Genomic DNA, 18,093 nt, shown 5'->3' with positions numbered 1-18,093 from the left:
TAAGCCCCAATAGTAATGTGTAATGAGATTAATGTAGCTGTGTCTGGCGCTAAACACTTGCCAAGAAATTCATGATACAAGAGGAAGCTGCATCTTGTGTGACAGTAGCAAGTGTTAGTGACGACATTCAGTCTCAGCACAGTATTGTGGCCCACTGTTACACCTTTGGTTCCTTACTATGGGGCAGGCAGGTGGCAATTGGTTGACACAGGGATATCATACACAGGACTCATACAGCCTTCACCTTTATCAAAACTTAATCTCACTAGCAGGGATTAATTAGAGATGGCAGTGAACTCTGTGCCATCAAGTGCCTGGAGTGTTGTTATCTTACAACACATCCTGTATCTTTTCTTCCATATTGTAGTCTGTCTGATGCAGATACCAGAACATTATCGATCATCATTTGGGCAACTGAAAATAAAATTATGTCTGAAGACAGAAGCACCGGGAAATTCTCTCATTCTGTCAGTCATTTCTCAGATTTGCATTTATGATACTTTAAAGCAGCAATAACCATTTCTAATTATCATCTGAAACATAAAACAAAGGTACTAGAAATTTGATGTCAAAGCCTGATAGAAAAGGAGCAGTGATAACACCTACACTCAGTTACAGGCCCAGATTGGTACGTGACAGATGTAGATATAGGAGGAAGGAGGACAGCTTACAGAACAACTTCACCAGTTAATATGCCTGTGCTTTTTGCTGTCAGTTTGCTGATTTGTTTGTTCTGGCTTTTAAAATGTCCATATATACATATGCACAGAGATGTCTTTAAATAAGTAATCTATTAACATTTTTTCAAAAAATATGATTTGCTTTGTATGGTATTTTCAGTATTTTAGTTTTTGAATGACTAAATAAATTAATGTTTGGAGGTAAGTAAAGTGTCCAAGTGGGTTCCATAGTAATGGGAAGAGGGACTGCCTCTGGCATAATCTGATTGGCCTGCTCGTTGATCACTTCCCCCTGAGGGGGGAGTAGCCTTACCAGGCCACAGTAGAGGACAATGCAGCCACTTTTGATGAGAACTGATAGACTAAGATCAGAAAGAAGGAGAGGAGGACCTCCCCTATCAGTGGACTTGGGGAGTGGCATGCATGCAGAAAGGGGAGGGAGGGTGGGATCAGCAGGGGAGGAGGGAGGGGCTCATGGGGGGATACAAAATGAATAAAGTGTAATTAATAAAAAAAAATAAAAGATTTAAAAAAAAAAAGAATAAACTCACGAGAAATTCTTACTCCAGTCACCTAATACTATTCCTGACCAGTTCCTTGTTTCATTGAATTATCTCCATAGGAGTATAAACTATTGTGAAGGGATATCTCTGCTTTGATATGTTAAAATGGGTGTCCAGTGTAATTGATCTTATTTCATCTACTTCATTCAGTTCTCTTGGAAACCAGTGATGTTTCTCTCCTCCCTCCCCTGATCTCTCTTTCTGTCTCTTGCCCTTTCTCTCTGTCACTACCTCTCCTGCCTTTATCTTTCTATTTCCTAGCAGACTTCAAGTACAAGAGAAAGTCTGTTAAAGCAACTCTTCTTTCTTGCACACCTTTAGTATTATTCTGGTTTTCCTTTAAAAATGTTGCCTTTCTCTTTGTTGTACTATTTCTATCTATTGGGATACTTTTTTTTTTCAGGATATAAATAAGCCCCTCCCTTTGTTATTTATTTATCCATTTTGAAATTTAGGAGGAAAATATTCAAAGAAAATTAAGGCTCAGGACAGAAAGCCTCAAAACTCATTAATTTCTTGGTCTAAATATGAACATTAATAAAATGTAATCATGGTGGAGTATAGTGATGACAGAGAAATTGGTCGTAAACTGGAAAATTGGGAAATAAAATGATTGCAGACAGTGGTAAGAGAGATGATGAACATAAAATAGGGAGACACAATAGAGATCTGTGGTGTGTGTGTGTGTGTGTGTGTGTGTGTGTGTGTGTGTATGTGTGTCAATTAAAGTCCCTTAGTTTCTCTTTTTTTTTTTTTGGCTCTTGTTTTCATCTGAAAATTTTATATAGTTCAAAAGGAAAAAAAATCTGTTTTAGGACCACTTTACAAAAAAAATCACAAAGTGCAAAGAAGTCTGTAAATGAATGTATGGCTATACTTCTTGTTGTAGAGGCAAGCCAAACCTGCTGGACATGGGCTCTTTGATGATCAAGCCCATTCAGCGAGTGATGAAATACCCGCTGCTGCTGTGTGAGCTTCGGAACGCAACTCCTCGCCCCCACCCGGACTACAGAGCGCTGGAGGAGGCCTTTGCTGCTGTGAAGGATATTAATGTTAACATCAATGAGCTGAAAAGGAGGAAAGACCTGGGTAGGTATTAATGTGTGACTTCACTGTGATTGCAATGTTTTGTGTGTGTGTGTGTGTGTGTGTGTGTGTGAATGGTTGTTAGGCAGCAGTGATAGAGAATGTGATGATTTGAAATGCAGAGTTAGAGGGAAGGAACAGAGGGTAAGTTTGCCTGGAGAGCTAGGTTCAGGAAAAAAAAAATCACACACACACACACAAACCATACACAAAAGTGGTAATTAAAAAAAAAAATCCAACAGTGTGCTCAAGTACTCAGTCTCACCTGACCACTGTGTTCCTTGTGGGTCACTGTGGGCATGCAGGCCTCCTGCCACTAAGTGTCTGTAAATAAAGGAGTGGATGGGGCCCAGGACCTGCAGCCCTGGAGGCAAGTGCAGAAAGGGGAAGACCAGGGCCAGGCCATGTGACAGGCTCCATCTGGTACACTTGGCCTATTTGATCCTGACACACAGGAATCAAGATTGGGGTGGAGAGGCAGGTTTACTTGTGTCTACAATTCACAAATGATTCTTAACTATTTTAAGCTAAGATATTACAGTTAGTGCATAATGATGAGTGTAGGTTTCAACATAGGAGATCCAAAAGATGCTCAAGGACATTTGCTCAACCATGTTCATAGCAGCTTTATTCGTCATAGCCAGAAGCTGGAAACAACCCAGATGTCCATCAATGGAGGAATGGATGCAGACATCGTGGTACATTTACACAATGGAATACTACTCAGCAATTACAAACAAGGAAATCATGAAATTTGCAGGCAGATGGTGGAAACTAGAAAAGATCATCCTGAGTGAGGTAACCCAGAAGCAGAGAGACACACACAATATATACTCACTTATAAGTGGGTACTAGACCTATAAGATAGGATAAACATACTGAAATCTGTACACCTAAAGAATATAAACAAGAAAGAGGACCCTGGATAAGATAATCAACCCTCACTTAGAAAGAAATAATCCCATGGATGCCATGAGTCCCAGGAATAGTAGGCCTGAGTTCTCTCAGGGGTGGGGGGAAGGGAGCTTAGTGCCCACAAGGCTTTTATCCAAGTTTGTGTTTCCAATATGAAGCTTCAATTCAACATTTAAATAATGACCAGAGGTTAGAAATAGTGGTGCAATGGCTCCATTTTCCTTGATTGGTTTTATTTTCAAATAAGTAAAAAGCAATGTATTTGTTTTAACAAATTTAAACCATAAAGAATAGATAAAAGAGTAAATAATAGAGAAAAAGACGCCATGGGCAAAATGAAAAGACTTCATACACAGGATGTCTGCCTGGAATGTATTATTATTATTATTATTATTATTATTATTATTATTATTATTATTTCAGCAATAAGAATATTCTAATAAAAAGTCAGTAAAAATGAACAATTCACAGAAAGCTTTGGCAGTTATTGGGGGAAAGAAAATTAAAAATCGCAGTTGCATACTTAATCTCTTGTGCCAGAGAATGCACGCCAATAGCCAGTACTATTCAAAAACATTTCTATACTTGGTCTTAGACAAAAGGTGGGAAAAGATTTACATAGTAAGTCAGTAGTGGATAATAATTTCTATTATTCACTATGATATGACGAGAAGATTAAAAATCAGTGACATGAAATATTTGTATCAGCTGGCTTAATCACAAAAGTTTTTTTTTTTTTAATCTGAGAGGTTTTTTTAATTCTTTATTAATTACACTTTATTCACTTTGTATCCCCCCTGTGGTTCCCGCCTTCCTCCCATCCCAATCCCTCCCTTCCTCCCACCTCTGTACACATGCCCCTCCCCAAGTCCACTGACAGGGGAGGTCTTCTTTTCCTTCCTTCTGATTCTAGTCAATTAGGTCTCATCAGGAGTGGCTGCATTGTCTTCTTCTGTGGCCTGGTAGGTGCTTCATGTACCTGGTAGGTACATGAAACATGGTTTAATGTAACATGTTTAAGGTTGGCTTCACTCTTACTATATAGCTCAGGCTGGCCTTGAAAGTCTGATCCTCTTGCCTCTACTTTCCAAGTGCTGGGGTTAAGGTGTGTGTTACTAAGCTTGGCTCAGACTTGAGTTTTATATGTTCAGTATATTACCATTCTTATAATGCTTGAAGATAGTAAATATTGCATCTAGGACTAGTGGACATTTGCTCTTTGCTTGTCCGCAGTCCTACACCCTTACCAACACTAAATGTATCAAACGTTTGCAACAAAGTGAGAGGTAATGGTTATTTTAAAGACAAGTAAAACACAGAGAGATACTCGCCTGGCCTCAAATCACAGTTTGTAAAAAAGCCAACCTAGGATTGGAGCCTGATTACCTATTCCAGAGATCCCCAGGTAATCTACACCACTGGAGATGGCTTTCTTTATTTTCTTGTACAAGGGATTTTCTTTTCTTCCCTTTCTGGCACTGAGGGTAAAATCCAACTTCTTCCCCAGTCTAGAGATTTCTTTAACATGAGAGGTAAGTTCATCTTGACTTTTGAATAGCCTTGAGTAGCCGTGTCCTTAAAGAGCTGAGTTTCTGAGTCAGTGGGTGGGATACTATGGACAGGCTAGGCAATGGGGTAACAGGGTAATGGCCCCGGGAGAAGAGGGTAAAAATCACCATAAATCCTGTCCTCAATATAAATATTGGCCTTGAAAACTCTAGTGGAATGTGCACTCTGGCTGCCCACAATCAGCTACATTACTGCATTCTTCCTTTTCAGTTCTAAAATATAAGAAGAATGACGAGGATGAATCACTTAAAGACAAACTATCTAAACTAAATATTCATTCAATTAGCAAGAAGTCAAAAAGAGTCACAAATCATCTAAAGATCTTGACCAGAGGAGAGTCACAGGTAATTCATCTTCTTGGACCACCTACATATCCTCGGGAAGTATTAACGCTGCCATTCTTGGGAGGATGGGGGAGCTTGGCTTTGCTCCTTCTGTGACTATATCTAGAACACAAAATCAAGGTAGTGCCCCATGATCTTGCTCTTAGGGGTAGCTAGGGGTCTGGAGGTTTTAGCCCCATTTCAACATTCACTGGGGAGGCAGACAGAGGAGATATGAGACTGCAGGGCCCATGGTGACAAAGCCACAGGAGACCCGACACTTGGCAGCACGCACTCTCTCCAAGGCCACTTCCTTCTCCACCTCAGTTTTATTTCTGCTTTAAAGTCTTTTTGTTCCCCTGGGGGTCTCTTTGTTTCATCTACAAACCAATTAGTGTTTAGACACATAACTCAGTGTGATGGTTTGGGTGCTCTTACCTCCTTCGCTCTTCCAAGATTCCCTACATGCACATTACGTCATTGGGTGGCTGTCCTCAGCCGGCCGTTTAACATAGCTTGCACTTTATTCTTGACCTCTTATACTTAACAGACAGATTTTTTCAAAGACTTCAACATTTTAATCTGTTTAAGGAGAATCACGTGAGATAGTTTCAAAAGACAGGTGCTAGAGTTCCACCTAGTTCAAGGACGCAATCTAGAACACTGTATTTATACAGACATCCCAGGAGTTTTGAAGTTAAGGCACCTGAAGTCGATGACCTGAAGTGGAATATATATCGACAGCAAAAGATAGGAAGTTTATGGCCTGGCAATGCAATGGGCTTCTCATTGAAATTAGCAAGGACGCTGTCATCTTTTTCTTCTCATTTTCCCTTGTGGCTACACTGACTTTACCACTTGTGGGACACTTAGTCAGCACCGTCATTGTATTTATTTCTCTGTAACTTTCTAAGGGTTCACTAGGCCCATCACAAAATGAGGCTTGATACGGAGGTATAATGTGGGGAGTTTGGGACATTTGTGGTGTATGGTGACTGATCATGAAATGGATAATTGGGACATTTCATCTAAAGATAACAGTAATAAAATCAAATTGAAAATGAGCTTAAGAAGAGAGTTAGCCCCCCTGTAGGCCTTTATGAACGTAGTGCAGAAATTCTCTTCCATGCTTTGCGATTTTACTTCTGACTCAAGACAGTTCTGTTGGATAGAGCAGACAGCTTCTAATCTGGGGCAGACTTTTGTGGGGGCTGTTATATTCTTTCCTATATTTATCATCAGCTTTTTATTTTTTTTAAACTCTGAGCTACAAGTGAATTGTAGCTAAAATAGCCTGAAGGGATATTAATTAGATTTTTCCTCTTAATCTTTATAGAGGATGGCCTGTCAGCAATGAAGCATTTCACTGTTAATCAGAAAATCAGCTGCATAGGCTGGACTGGAGAAGAGATAAATCTCAAATCAATCAATTTTGTACTTGTCAGCAGCTCAGGTGAAATATTAGTAGAGTTAGGGTATAAAGCTATTACCCAGGAGGAAGATTCTGTTCCATCCATCACACACGTATTGAACTCTCGTGTACCAGGCACTGTGTGAAAGATTGGGAATACAGGTATAGATTCAGAATTCAGGCTGCTTGGTTTTAATCCCAATCATATCTATAAATATAAATTTCTCTAACTTGCTACTTTAAGGCAATGAGTATGTATCTGTCACAAAGAGATTCTCAAGCCCAGCCCAGCACAGCGCAGCCCAGCACAGCCCAGTATAGTATAGCAAATAGAACATAGCATAGCAAATAGGTTATAGAATCCCAGTCAGGTAACTTATTCTATCTCTAATAATAATCCTGAGACGTGAGCAGATGGGATAAACTATTCCAGAAACCCAGCTTGCCAAATTTTGCAGTGTTTTTTCCTAAACATATTGTCTTTAGCTGCTTGAATGAAACTAGGTCATTATGTCTTCATTCAAGTCCCACAGATAGTTTCACAAGGCTAAGACTTGGAAATGAAACACAGTTCCTTCACACCATATTTGCCCAAATCCAGTTACAGGGGCAGAGCTAGCCACAATGGAGTCTGGGAAATGTGGTCCCTGGCAGGGCAGCCATATCACCAGCTTAATCCAGTGCTGCCAGCTCTACCATTGGGAATATTAACATCCCCCATTTCTTTATCTCTAAGATCGGATTAATCATAAGGCTTGCCCCATAGAGTTGTATAAGAATTAAAATGATAAAGTGAATGAAAGGTTATTACATAGTGTCTGAATATAATTAATGCTTAATGAATGTTAGCTATTGTTATTATTAAGACAAACTTCTTAATCTTAAATACTTAGTCAGTGGGAAAAAAATTGCTTAAATAATTAACAAAAGTTTTAAGAGCACTTAGGAGAAAGAAATTAATTTCTTCCATGTGAAAAATAGTAATGAAAACAGTATTCACAAAACGGGTGACTCAAGTCTAATCCCTAAAAATAAACAGAATTCTAAGGCAGAAAAGGAGTGACAGCAGATTCCAGCAAAACAGCATGAAAATCATTTAGTTATGGAAAGCAGGCTTGGGCATCATTCATCTCAGTGTACTACTGAGCACCTCCTTCAAAATTATCTTGATCCTATGTAGGTACACAGAATAGAACATCAGGAGGGGGGATCCTTAAAAGGTTTATACAATCCTGTCCAAGCATATCAGTATGTACACACACAGAGTTAGAGCAGAGACAATAAGGCCAAGGATTTTGTGTTATCTGTATTTTGCAAAGAATTCTGCTGGCTATTTAATTAAGGCCTTCCCACACAAGTAAAACTACGGGGTTAAAAAAAATAAATAAAAGTTTAAGCATGAGTGCATATGCACACGCACGCACGCACGCTCACATGCATGTACACACACACGGAGTTTCGAGGTTAAATTAAGAAATACCTGAACCAAAAAGAGCACAATTGTTTCCAAGTACAGGGATGAACTACAGACACCTGCTCTCTGTAGCATTCATGCAAATTGCCATACAGCCTCACCGCCACAGGGCTGGCTCTGGTAGACATTTTCATCGCAATAGATAGAGTTCACCATTAGTAGCAATGTGTGTCTCTCTAAAAATTACTGGAAGCGAATAAAAACACATTTCCTGAATGCTAATAGGTGTTACACGTAAGATGACAAAAGCAACTGAACACACGCGACAACCACCTTAGCTCCGGCAGAACTAAGATTACATATCATCTTTCATGTCTGCGGTGACTTGTCACCTCCTTTCCTCAATGATGGGCCTACAAGTATTTTAAAAACCAGCCCTGTGAGATAAAATAGACTTAGTTTTGTGAGCAAAACAATCGACAGCATAATTGGAGTGCACAACACAAATGCCACTAAAAGCTACAAGAGATGGCTCTGTGCTTCAGAGAGCTTGCTGCTCTTGGAGAGGACTCAGCTTGTTCCCTACACCCACATGGGTCAGCTCACAGTCTCCCGTAACTCCGCCTTCAGCGATTCCAGCTTCAGAGGGGATCTGATACCTCTGTGCTCTGAGGTCATCTGCACACATGGGCATACCTCCCCTCCCCTCCACACATCCCCTCTCCTCCACACACATAAAATAAAATAAGAAATTAAAAAAAAAACCATAGAAGGGTCTGGGGACCCGGCTCCATGGGTAAGAACACTTTAGTGCAGGCACCCATATAAGAAGCCATGTGTGGCTACCTGCTCCTATCATCTCAGCAGTGAGAGCGGGAGGCACCGAGATCAAGAGAGCTTGCTGCCTGCCAGCTCCAGGCTCAGTGAGAGGTTTTGTCTCAAAGGAGAAAGGCAGAGGGTAATAGACTAGAACACCCTATGTCTTCCTCTCAAGACATGAGTCTGTGACCTGCCCCTAACACGTGTGCATGTATATATGTACACACACACACACACACACACACACATATATGCACACACACATATCACACCATACCCCATCACATCACATCACATGAACTCAGAGAAGGAGATGCAGGGAAAAGCTTTAGAGTCCTACAGCTACTATGACATCCATGAGACAGTACAAAATAAACAGCAAATTAAACTTCATGATATGACTTGTAGCATTGACCGGACATTAGTTTGTACCACATGCAACTCCAAAAAGTTCTTGTTATAAAAGTCAGCATGTCACAGAGTATTTTCATACAGCAAAAAAACTTTATTATTTTTTTTTTTCTGTAATGTGCTGGGCCAATGTGGTCATGCCATTTTTCTTTCTTTTTTTATTTATTTTACACCATTTAGAAATACTAAATGCATTTGAATTATGAAACTAATTTCTTGTTCATTTTAGGTGAAAGATAATACCTTTAACAGAGAAGAAAAGCTTTTTAGGTCACTGGAAAAGACCGTGAGACTTTGCGTGAAGAACATTTCATCCTGCCTTCAGCACATAGAGGTGGGTGAGAGACAAATGCTTCTTGAAGAGTGTGCTGGACCACAGGGGTGTTGTGAGGAAATGTGACTCCTTCTTTGCATGGTGATACTAACTATCAACGTTGGGAGGCTGCAAAATTCTGATAAGGCAAGCCAGAGAAAGGCTTGGCCTTTGCGCTGCTTACTGCCCCAGTCTGCCCTAATCCAAATGACCACACTGTTGGGTTTTTGCTTAGACACATGTCAGATGGACCCCCATTCTGTCTTCTTTATAATGAAGATAAGTCCATGAACACTAGATTGTATGTGAGGCAGAAACTGTGGTTACCTGTTTTAACCAACATAACTCTTTGTTGCATCTAAAATAAATATAAAATCCAGAACAAAGGAAAATAAATTGAACTATAAAACAACATAAACTACAATAAGCAAATGCTCTCATACAATTAGAGGAAGACACCAAAGCAGCCCACAAATTTCTAGCCTGTTGGGCAGTTGTCCTGACCCACTTGAGAATCTCTGCTTTTAAAGACTCTGGGCGGGCTGATGCACAATGACACTCATTTGAAAGGCTGCCCAAGGGTTTCTTGTAATGGCTCTTAAGGAGGACATCGTGTCCTTGAAGGTAACTTGACAGCAGCTATGACATGGATGGTAGGAAGTCAGCAGTCATATGTAAATCAGAAATAAGTGGACCCTTCCTTTCCCACAAGTTTTTCTCTTGGATGCCTACTTTTGAAGGTAAGTGCCTGCGTGGGTCGATAAGGTATCCTCCAAGCCCAGCATTAATGTGACCAGAGCACTGCTTTGTAGACGAGGTTCCGTATTCTACAGGAGTGAGCACCTCCACGCTTAACTGACATAGAGCCCGTTTTCACAATCAGGTTAGCAAACCTGCCGTGTGTGAAACAAGCCCCGAAACACAGGTGCAGTGGGACGTGGCAGCGGAGGCCCAGGCCTCCGGGTACTGCTCAGGGAGTGAGTACCTCTTGGCAACATTCGCTGGCATTTTCACTGATTGAATCCATAAAAATGTATGAGCACCTTTACCCCTGAAAGAGAACATCAAATTCACCAAGAAAAACTGCTGATTAAATCAAAGGGGGGGGGGTGCTTTTTTAAAATAAGGAGTCTGTAAGAATTGAAGAAGTGACCGAGGGGATTTAAGATGGGCTCCTCCTACTCCTGGAGAACCAGAATCTGTCAGAAATGATGTGGGGGAAAGAAGAAAATAGATTGCTGCAAGAAGCCTAACTGTAGTATAGCCACGGCATTTAGTTCGTTTGCTAGCTCGAAGGGAAGTTGAGTGTCGTGCTGCGGAAGCTCACACTGGGGCACTAATTGTGCTGACCTCATTGAGAACTTACCCTTTCTGTAACTCTGCGTTTCAGGAAGCCATGCCCTTCACCCTGCAGAGTGTGGCAGCGCTCCGTGAGATTTCCTGCGAGGATGGAGAGAACTGCAGTGAATCCCAGAGTCATGGTTCAAATCCCTGTCAAGACTTTGTAAGTTGCACACGCAAAGATAAACAGAAATTAAACAACAGCTTTTGAAAAAGTGCTCTGACCCCCTCCAGCCCCTACATACACCCTGGAGTTAGGTATAAGATATGCACTAAACGCTAATATTAAATTTGTTTGTTGTTGTTGTTGTTGTTGTTGTTTTTTTGAGACAGGTGTTTTTAAATCATTAACTATGTTTAGAGTTTAGGATTAGTAAGGGTTGTACTACAGCGGAAATTTAACATAATCTCACACTCTGTTTCTAGGGTTGTAGGTTCCTGATGAAAACAGGAAACCATTTAAGTTTGTGTATGAGATATTAAGAACATATTAACTTGTAAGGCTGTGATTTTCTTAAAGGAGTCCATGGACATGCCTTGAGTCCTTACTGAAGGGGAATAGGCTCTCTATGTCTGTGATCTTAGCACAATATGCACTGGAGAGCAAAGCCTTTGCATGGAGAAAAGACACACTTAACACTCAGACATTCTTCCTACCCATGATAGATTCCGTTTTGTTTTTGTTTAAGTTCTGGGAAATGAACCTAGAAACCCATGCATGGTAGGCAAGCACTCTGCCAGTGTGCTATATCCCCAGCTCAGACTATTTGTTCTTTTTTTTTTTTTTAAGGGTTCTTTAAAATATATGCTAGGAAGAATAAAAACATTAATGACTAATATAAGGAGTGGTAAGCTTTCCTGGGTAAAACTTAGTTTAGTTTTGTGTCTTGTGATATTATTTCATTGTGGTATTTAACGTATTATACAGAAGGCATAATAGGCCACATTTCTGCATTGGCTGTGTTGGCATTTGGGCCAGATTGTCTCTGCCAAGAAGCCCCTGTGTCGGATAATTGTAGCAGCCATAGCCAAAGAGGCTCAAGATTTCAGCAACACCCCCATGTCAAATTATCTTCAATCAGTGAACTCCCAAGTAGTTCCAAACCTTAAGAAGTGAACGAAGAAGTGACATCTTATGGCAAAACTACTCTGAAAATACAGCTGGCTTGGGCATTATAAACTAGGAAGTTGGAATTGTATTCTTTTCTAAACAAGATCTAAGCTTGTTATGCAGACCAGGGTGGCCTTGAACTCACAGAGCACAGCTTTCCTTTGCCTCCCAAGTACTGGGATTGAAGACATTATGAAGAAATACTCATAAACATGCCCAGAAGTTTGTCTCCTGGGCAGTTCTAAACCTGGCAAGTTGACAATCAAAATTCACCATTACCATGCCTATATGCATGATCACAAAATAAAATAAATGTATTTTCAGGGGCCTGGGAGGTGCCTCAGTGGATACTTGCTTTGAAGCTTAAGTTTGATCTTTACTTCCTGAGTTTGATCCCTAGAATCTACTTGGTGGAAAGCAAGAACCAAATCTTAAAACTTGTCTTCTAACATCCACATGCCCTCCATGACAAGAATGCCAGGAAAACAAAAATGAAAAAAACAAATGTAAGAAGATTAACTCTCACATTATCTAAAATAAAGTAATAGATACATAGTTCATTCATGGATGGCTATGTCAATATGTACATAGATTAACAGACAAAATTTTTACACCCATGGGTTTAATGAGAAAGTATGACTAGGTCTTTGTGGGTTTTCCCCCAAGTCTTAAGTATGGAAGGGTCATTTTAGAATGTCACTAAGGCTGTGCTCGTTAATCAATTTAAATGCACTGAGCTGATAAATATTTATCAAAGCCATCTGAGCACATGCTAGGTAGCCTCTCCCATCAATGGCATGCTACACAGTTTTGCACAAAGAAGGAAGAAGTTGTCCTGTCTACCTTGATAAAGTAATATTAGATCTGCCAAGTTAAAAGACTCACATAGAATCATGACACAGAAGTAACATTTTACTAGGTAACATTGAACGCTTTGAAATTGAAATATTAACACAAAAAAAAATGTATCCTAAGATAGAGAAGTTATTCTTATCCAGTCACAAATGATACTTTTTAACAAGTGTTGGGTAGGACAAAATTTAAAATACAGTATGTTTATCTGTTCCAACTACTGTCCCTCTGGCAAATAAAGTTCATATCTATGGAGCATCGGACATACACTACAATTTTAGCCTAACCTTAAAATTAGTAATCCCAGGCAGGTCATAAACACAGTGACATCCTAGACATGGCAAAATGTTCTCTTTGCTTAGTGCAGGGGCTCGTTAAATGGTGGGATGGTACCTATTGATTATTTCATAAGCTGGAGATCAAATCTAATTTGTGTTGGCTATCGTGGGTGCCACTAACAGAGGGTGTCCCCTGTCCTTTAAATTTCCCATGAGTTCAGACAAAGTTACCGGTAAGCATTTACATTAATTAATACAGGCTGCTGTGGGGGGTTTCCTGGAATATCGTTGAGGTTGCAGAAGATTAAACTACTTCCTGATTACCTTAACGAGTGTGATGATGTATAAGGCCAGGCAGTCATCAGATATGGGATAAAAGTGCATTTCAGAATACAGGGAAAGACACAAGAAGAAAAGGAATTAAATCTAGGATTCTTGAGTGCTATAGGGTTGAGCAAAGTTTTTCTTTAATGTTTCAGACCTGAAATAATATCAGTTTCAGATACCAATTTAGAAGCCCTCGATCCTGGTCATTTCTGTCACAGGAATAAGACACACATTTAAAGAATCAAGGTTTGAATGGGGAATACAATTCCACTCAAAACACAAATCGTGAGATTAAAAAACAAAATTGAAACCAATGTGAAGGAATGGAGTCTCTCCTTAGACTGCTTGTGTCCATTTTGCTGACAGCAAGAGGCAGGGGTGGTGAGTTGGTCAATCATGTTTGCACGCTGACGTTTTACCTTATCTTGGTGTGGTGTTAGGGCTCAGCTTGGCTTTAGGGTAGCAGGGAAGGGGAATCCTGAAAAAGGACCCCCACAGCATAGACTCGGCTGCAGTAGATCCAGGAGAGCAGGCTTTCTCTTCTTGCTCATCTTCAGGAACAATATTACTAATTTAAGGACGAATAAATAAGCTTAGGCAGACCTCCTAAAAGTGGGATCCTCTTTCCAAATGACTGGGTGCTGTCCTATTCCCTTTGAGCTTCGGGAGAGAGAGGGTAGGCCTACTGACAGCAGCGCTCATCACAGAGTGTGCCATCCTTCTCTTGGTAATGGGGCTATATTTTTCCTTTGCAGGTAGCTCGCTCTCAGAGACTCATCCTGAGCCCCCTGTCAGCCCTGCTGTCCTTGTTCTCAGGGCCTCAGAAGCTCATCCAAAAACGCTATGACAAACTACTGGATTATAAGAGCTCCCTGCCTCGGTCAGCAACTGATGAGTCAGACTTGGCCAAAAGGGAGTATGAAGCCCTCAATGCCCAGCTTGTGGAAGAGCTCCAGGAATTCAACCAGGCTGCCAGGAAGATCCTGCTAAACTGCTTGTGTTCTTTCATTACCCTACTCCAGGACCTGACACTGGTGGCTCTGCAGGCTTATTCCACAGTCAAGCCGGTGAGCGCTATGCTCACCATCGTGAGCATCAAATGCTGATTATAGAAGACTCTGGCACGGTGGAGACCTGTCTCAGTGCCTACTCATTACCATATTTCCTCGGGCAAATTGCTTTATCCCTGTCTGCCTCCACTTTCTCCTGTAAACACAACGAGAAGCGTGTGTCTCTTGTGGTAAAATTATAACAAGTTATTGTCTTAATCAAATTGAAGTGAACAGTTCCAAAGTGTTAGATATACTTACAACTTGCCTTGTTGTATGCCAGGTTGCCAGAAGTCTGTCATCTTACAAAGGGGGAAGAATATCAATATAACAAATGCCCCATTGCTCTTCCCATGTCCTTTCAACCGCTGTTCTGCTTTCTGTTTCTATTTAACTATTTTAAATCCTTCCTTGTGACTGGCGTATATTTCTTAGTATAATGCTGTCAGTGTCACCATGCAGCATGTGACAAGATTTTCCTCTAAGGCTTAAGAGCATCTGAGAGTTCCCTGACTGCATAGAACATACTTTGTGTATTCGTTCATCTCACTTGATAGTTGTTCTGGTTATTTCTATTGGCTACTGAGAATGATGCTATGATGATGTGACTATCTCCCCAAGATTCTGATTTCAGTAACTTTGGACATACACATGAAAATGGGGTTGCTGGATCTTACAATGCTTCTACTTTTAATGTTTAAAAGAATCAAAGTTCTATTAGACTTTTTTTTTTTTATTAGCATTGGGCAAGGACGTGATTTAAAGATTCCAGGAGATTTGGTCAAAGAAAACAGTTGTCCTTCAATCCTAGAACCCCATCTCTCTCCTTCATGAAGGTCTGCTTTTCAGTTATGTTAAGTGAGTCCCTTGGCATTTAACTTCATGTACTACCTAGCATTCTTGTGCTATCATTGAACTATTTTTCAACTTTATAATACATTCCATGATGAAAATGAAATTTCACTTTTCGTATTTATGCCTCTGCAACATATTTATTCAAACTCTGTCCCTTTGATTAGAGTAATGCCGTAGATTTGACTTGTTCATGAATCAAGACGCCGGCAGAAATAACAATGCACTGAAATTAAGCATTTGAAACAAGTAAACAAAATGACTATTTACAAACACGCAGGTGTGATCAGGAAACCTAAAGGTGGGCACCCTGCCTTATAGGTGGCAGAAGAAGATGGCATATGCCAGGCAGGTTAGAGGATGAAGGGAGGGTGGTAACAAAATTGTGTCGGAGAGGACCTGTGGAGAGGGCAACAAAACAGAGAGACACTGCTCAGTCTACCTTGCAGAAAGAAAATTCATGAAATAAACACCATCATCTCATTACACTTCCTTGATCCCATATAAAAGCCAAAAAGAAAATGCTGTCACTGTGCTTCCTTATGATCAGACTTGCTCAGAGGAAGAAGGAAAGGGAAGAAAAAGTGAGGAGATGCCGACAGCCACCTCACAAAGCACATGCCCTTAGACTTGAGTCAGAACACCATGAACTTAGGTTTTCTTTCACATACAAGTTTTTCTTTCTCTAAAGTTTATACTGGGTTTTTCTTCTACCACTTGCTTAATTTTTCTTTGCCTACCTTTGCCCATTGACTAAATCACTGCTTATGGATTTCAGAGGGGCTTGGGGGAGATGTTTAGTGGTTCAGTGGGTGTAGTGTAAGCATCAGAACTTGATCAAGTTCATATCCTCAGCATCCACCTAAAAGCCAGGCATGACAGTACAGACTTGTCATCTCAGTGATGGAGTTAGAGATGAGGATCCTGGGAGATTGCTTGGCCAACTAGTGTGTAAGCTTGAGGTCGGTAAGTGTGAGGTTTAGTGAGATAAGCTGCCTGATAAAGTGAGATGGAAAGGGTTGAGGAAGACCTTTGCCCTCTGGCCTCTGCAGGTGCATAAATGGGCATGTGTATCCCCTTCCAACGATGCATACATGTGTCCACATATATTCACACATGACACACACACACCACGTTTCTATCAGCCGTGTCTTCCTGTAGAAGTTGCTCCCACAACTTTTTGATCTTCTCCAGTGTGAGGTGGCTCACTTTTATCTGATGAATGACCATAATCCTGAGGTTACAATCTACTCTTACTCTGGAGAATGCCTTTACTTCCCTTCTCTGTGGACTCTCCTTTCTTATTTGTTATTCCATGCTGAGTTATTACTATTATTATTATTATTATTATTATTAACATTATTATTATTATTATTGCTTTATACCTTTATTTAGGTGGGAACATAGCTTGTAATAGCTACTAAGAAACAAGGATTAGAAGACAGATATATTGGCACGGTGTTATTTATTTATTTATTTATGCCCATAGAGTCCAAATAGTGTTGCCCATATATGCACGGGTAGGGGATCTTCCACTATGGCCCTGAAATCCAAGCAGTGGCCACACTCTTAAAGAAACATGACTCTCTCTCACTGTTAATAACTTCCCAGCTCGAGATGGGCTTCAGAAGCCACTCCCCAATCCATGTTGAGATTTTTAACTGGCACCAACTTGTTCAGATCTTGTGTATTTAGCCACAGCTGCCATGAGCTCTTGTGGCAACAGGAATGTCATGTGCAGAGGACACTCTTCCCATCCTCAAGCTCTTATATTCTTTTACCCCCTCCCCTGACATACACACACATGTTCTCTGAGCATCGGCTGTGGGAGGGTTGATAAGGATGTCCCATCTGTGCTTACAGTTCCTTGCCTTCAGCACTTTAAACAGTACCACATCTCTGCACTGACATTCACCCTTGCCAAAAGAAGTTGCTCTGACCAAGGTTGTGAGGAGCACCCATCTACAGACAAAAACAGAAACGTTTCGTAGGCAGTCTGACAAGTGACCATTTAGGGAAATATAAACAGGTTTTTTTTCTCGGATCCAATGACTTTCCCAGTCATGAGTTTTGACCATGTTTACAGTAACAGGCATGAATTTTCTCCTATGGAATAGGTCTCAAACATGATCAAGAGAGGGCCTGGTTATCCAGGGTAGCTTTTGCCACTGTAACATCAGTGGGTGCATCTTGCTTGTCAGGTCAGTATTGTGACAAATGGAGTTCAGTATTGGACAGTAACACTGTGTCTTTTATCTCACAGTAGCTTGTATAGCACCTGCCAGGGCTCTGAAAGCCAACCATGGAGAATTTCCTGCTCCGTTCAAGATTTATGTATTTGTGTCCTGAAACAAAGGTGTATGATATCTTCAGTAAAACAGCCTTACCTAAGGAGGACCACAAAAGGGCAATGGCAATTGCCTCTATTGTTTTCTGTGTTTCTGGGGTCTCTGGACCAAATACTGACAATGAGATTTTCTTTTAATGACTCGTGTCTTCTGGGAGAAGCATCGTTCACAGATGTGGGATACTTTGGTCCAAAACTCATTTTTTAAAATTATGTTTTCAATTAATTTAGAAACTAATGGGATTTTACAAGGTTCCTTAATATATTTCCTTAGTTTGGGTTAATCCAGTTTTTAGTCCCCCTCCCTCACTTACCTGTCCCTATTCTTTTAGCTTTTACTATTCTGTCCCTTTTGTCCAAATCACACATGTACTATGTTTTATTATATATATATATATATATATATATATATATATATATATATATATATAT

The 18,093-nt window shown here is 40.4% G+C and overlaps 1 protein-coding gene across 1 annotated transcript in view; it reads left to right on the top strand.

Moving 5' to 3' along the window:
* Arhgef38 (Rho guanine nucleotide exchange factor 38) overlaps positions 1 to 18,093 on the top strand; it is a 127,440-nt gene that overhangs the window by 95,256 nt on the left and 14,091 nt on the right. The window contains exons 6-10 of the mRNA XM_055628332.1: positions 2,133 to 2,332; positions 5,024 to 5,157; positions 9,421 to 9,525; positions 10,895 to 11,008; positions 14,169 to 14,480. Of these exons, the coding sequence (XP_055484307.1) occupies positions 2,133 to 2,332; positions 5,024 to 5,157; positions 9,421 to 9,525; positions 10,895 to 11,008; positions 14,169 to 14,480 (865 nt within the window). The remainder of the gene's footprint in view (positions 1 to 2,132; positions 2,333 to 5,023; positions 5,158 to 9,420; positions 9,526 to 10,894; positions 11,009 to 14,168; positions 14,481 to 18,093) is intronic.

This window comes from Psammomys obesus, unplaced genomic scaffold, assembly GCF_907164565.1.
Source record: "Psammomys obesus unplaced genomic scaffold, mPsaObe1.curated_primary_1811, whole genome shotgun sequence".
Taxonomy (NCBI): domain Eukaryota; kingdom Metazoa; phylum Chordata; class Mammalia; order Rodentia; family Muridae; genus Psammomys; species Psammomys obesus.
The sequence above is the reverse complement of the archived record's forward strand: the minus strand, read 5'-3'. Positions and strand labels throughout refer to the sequence as shown.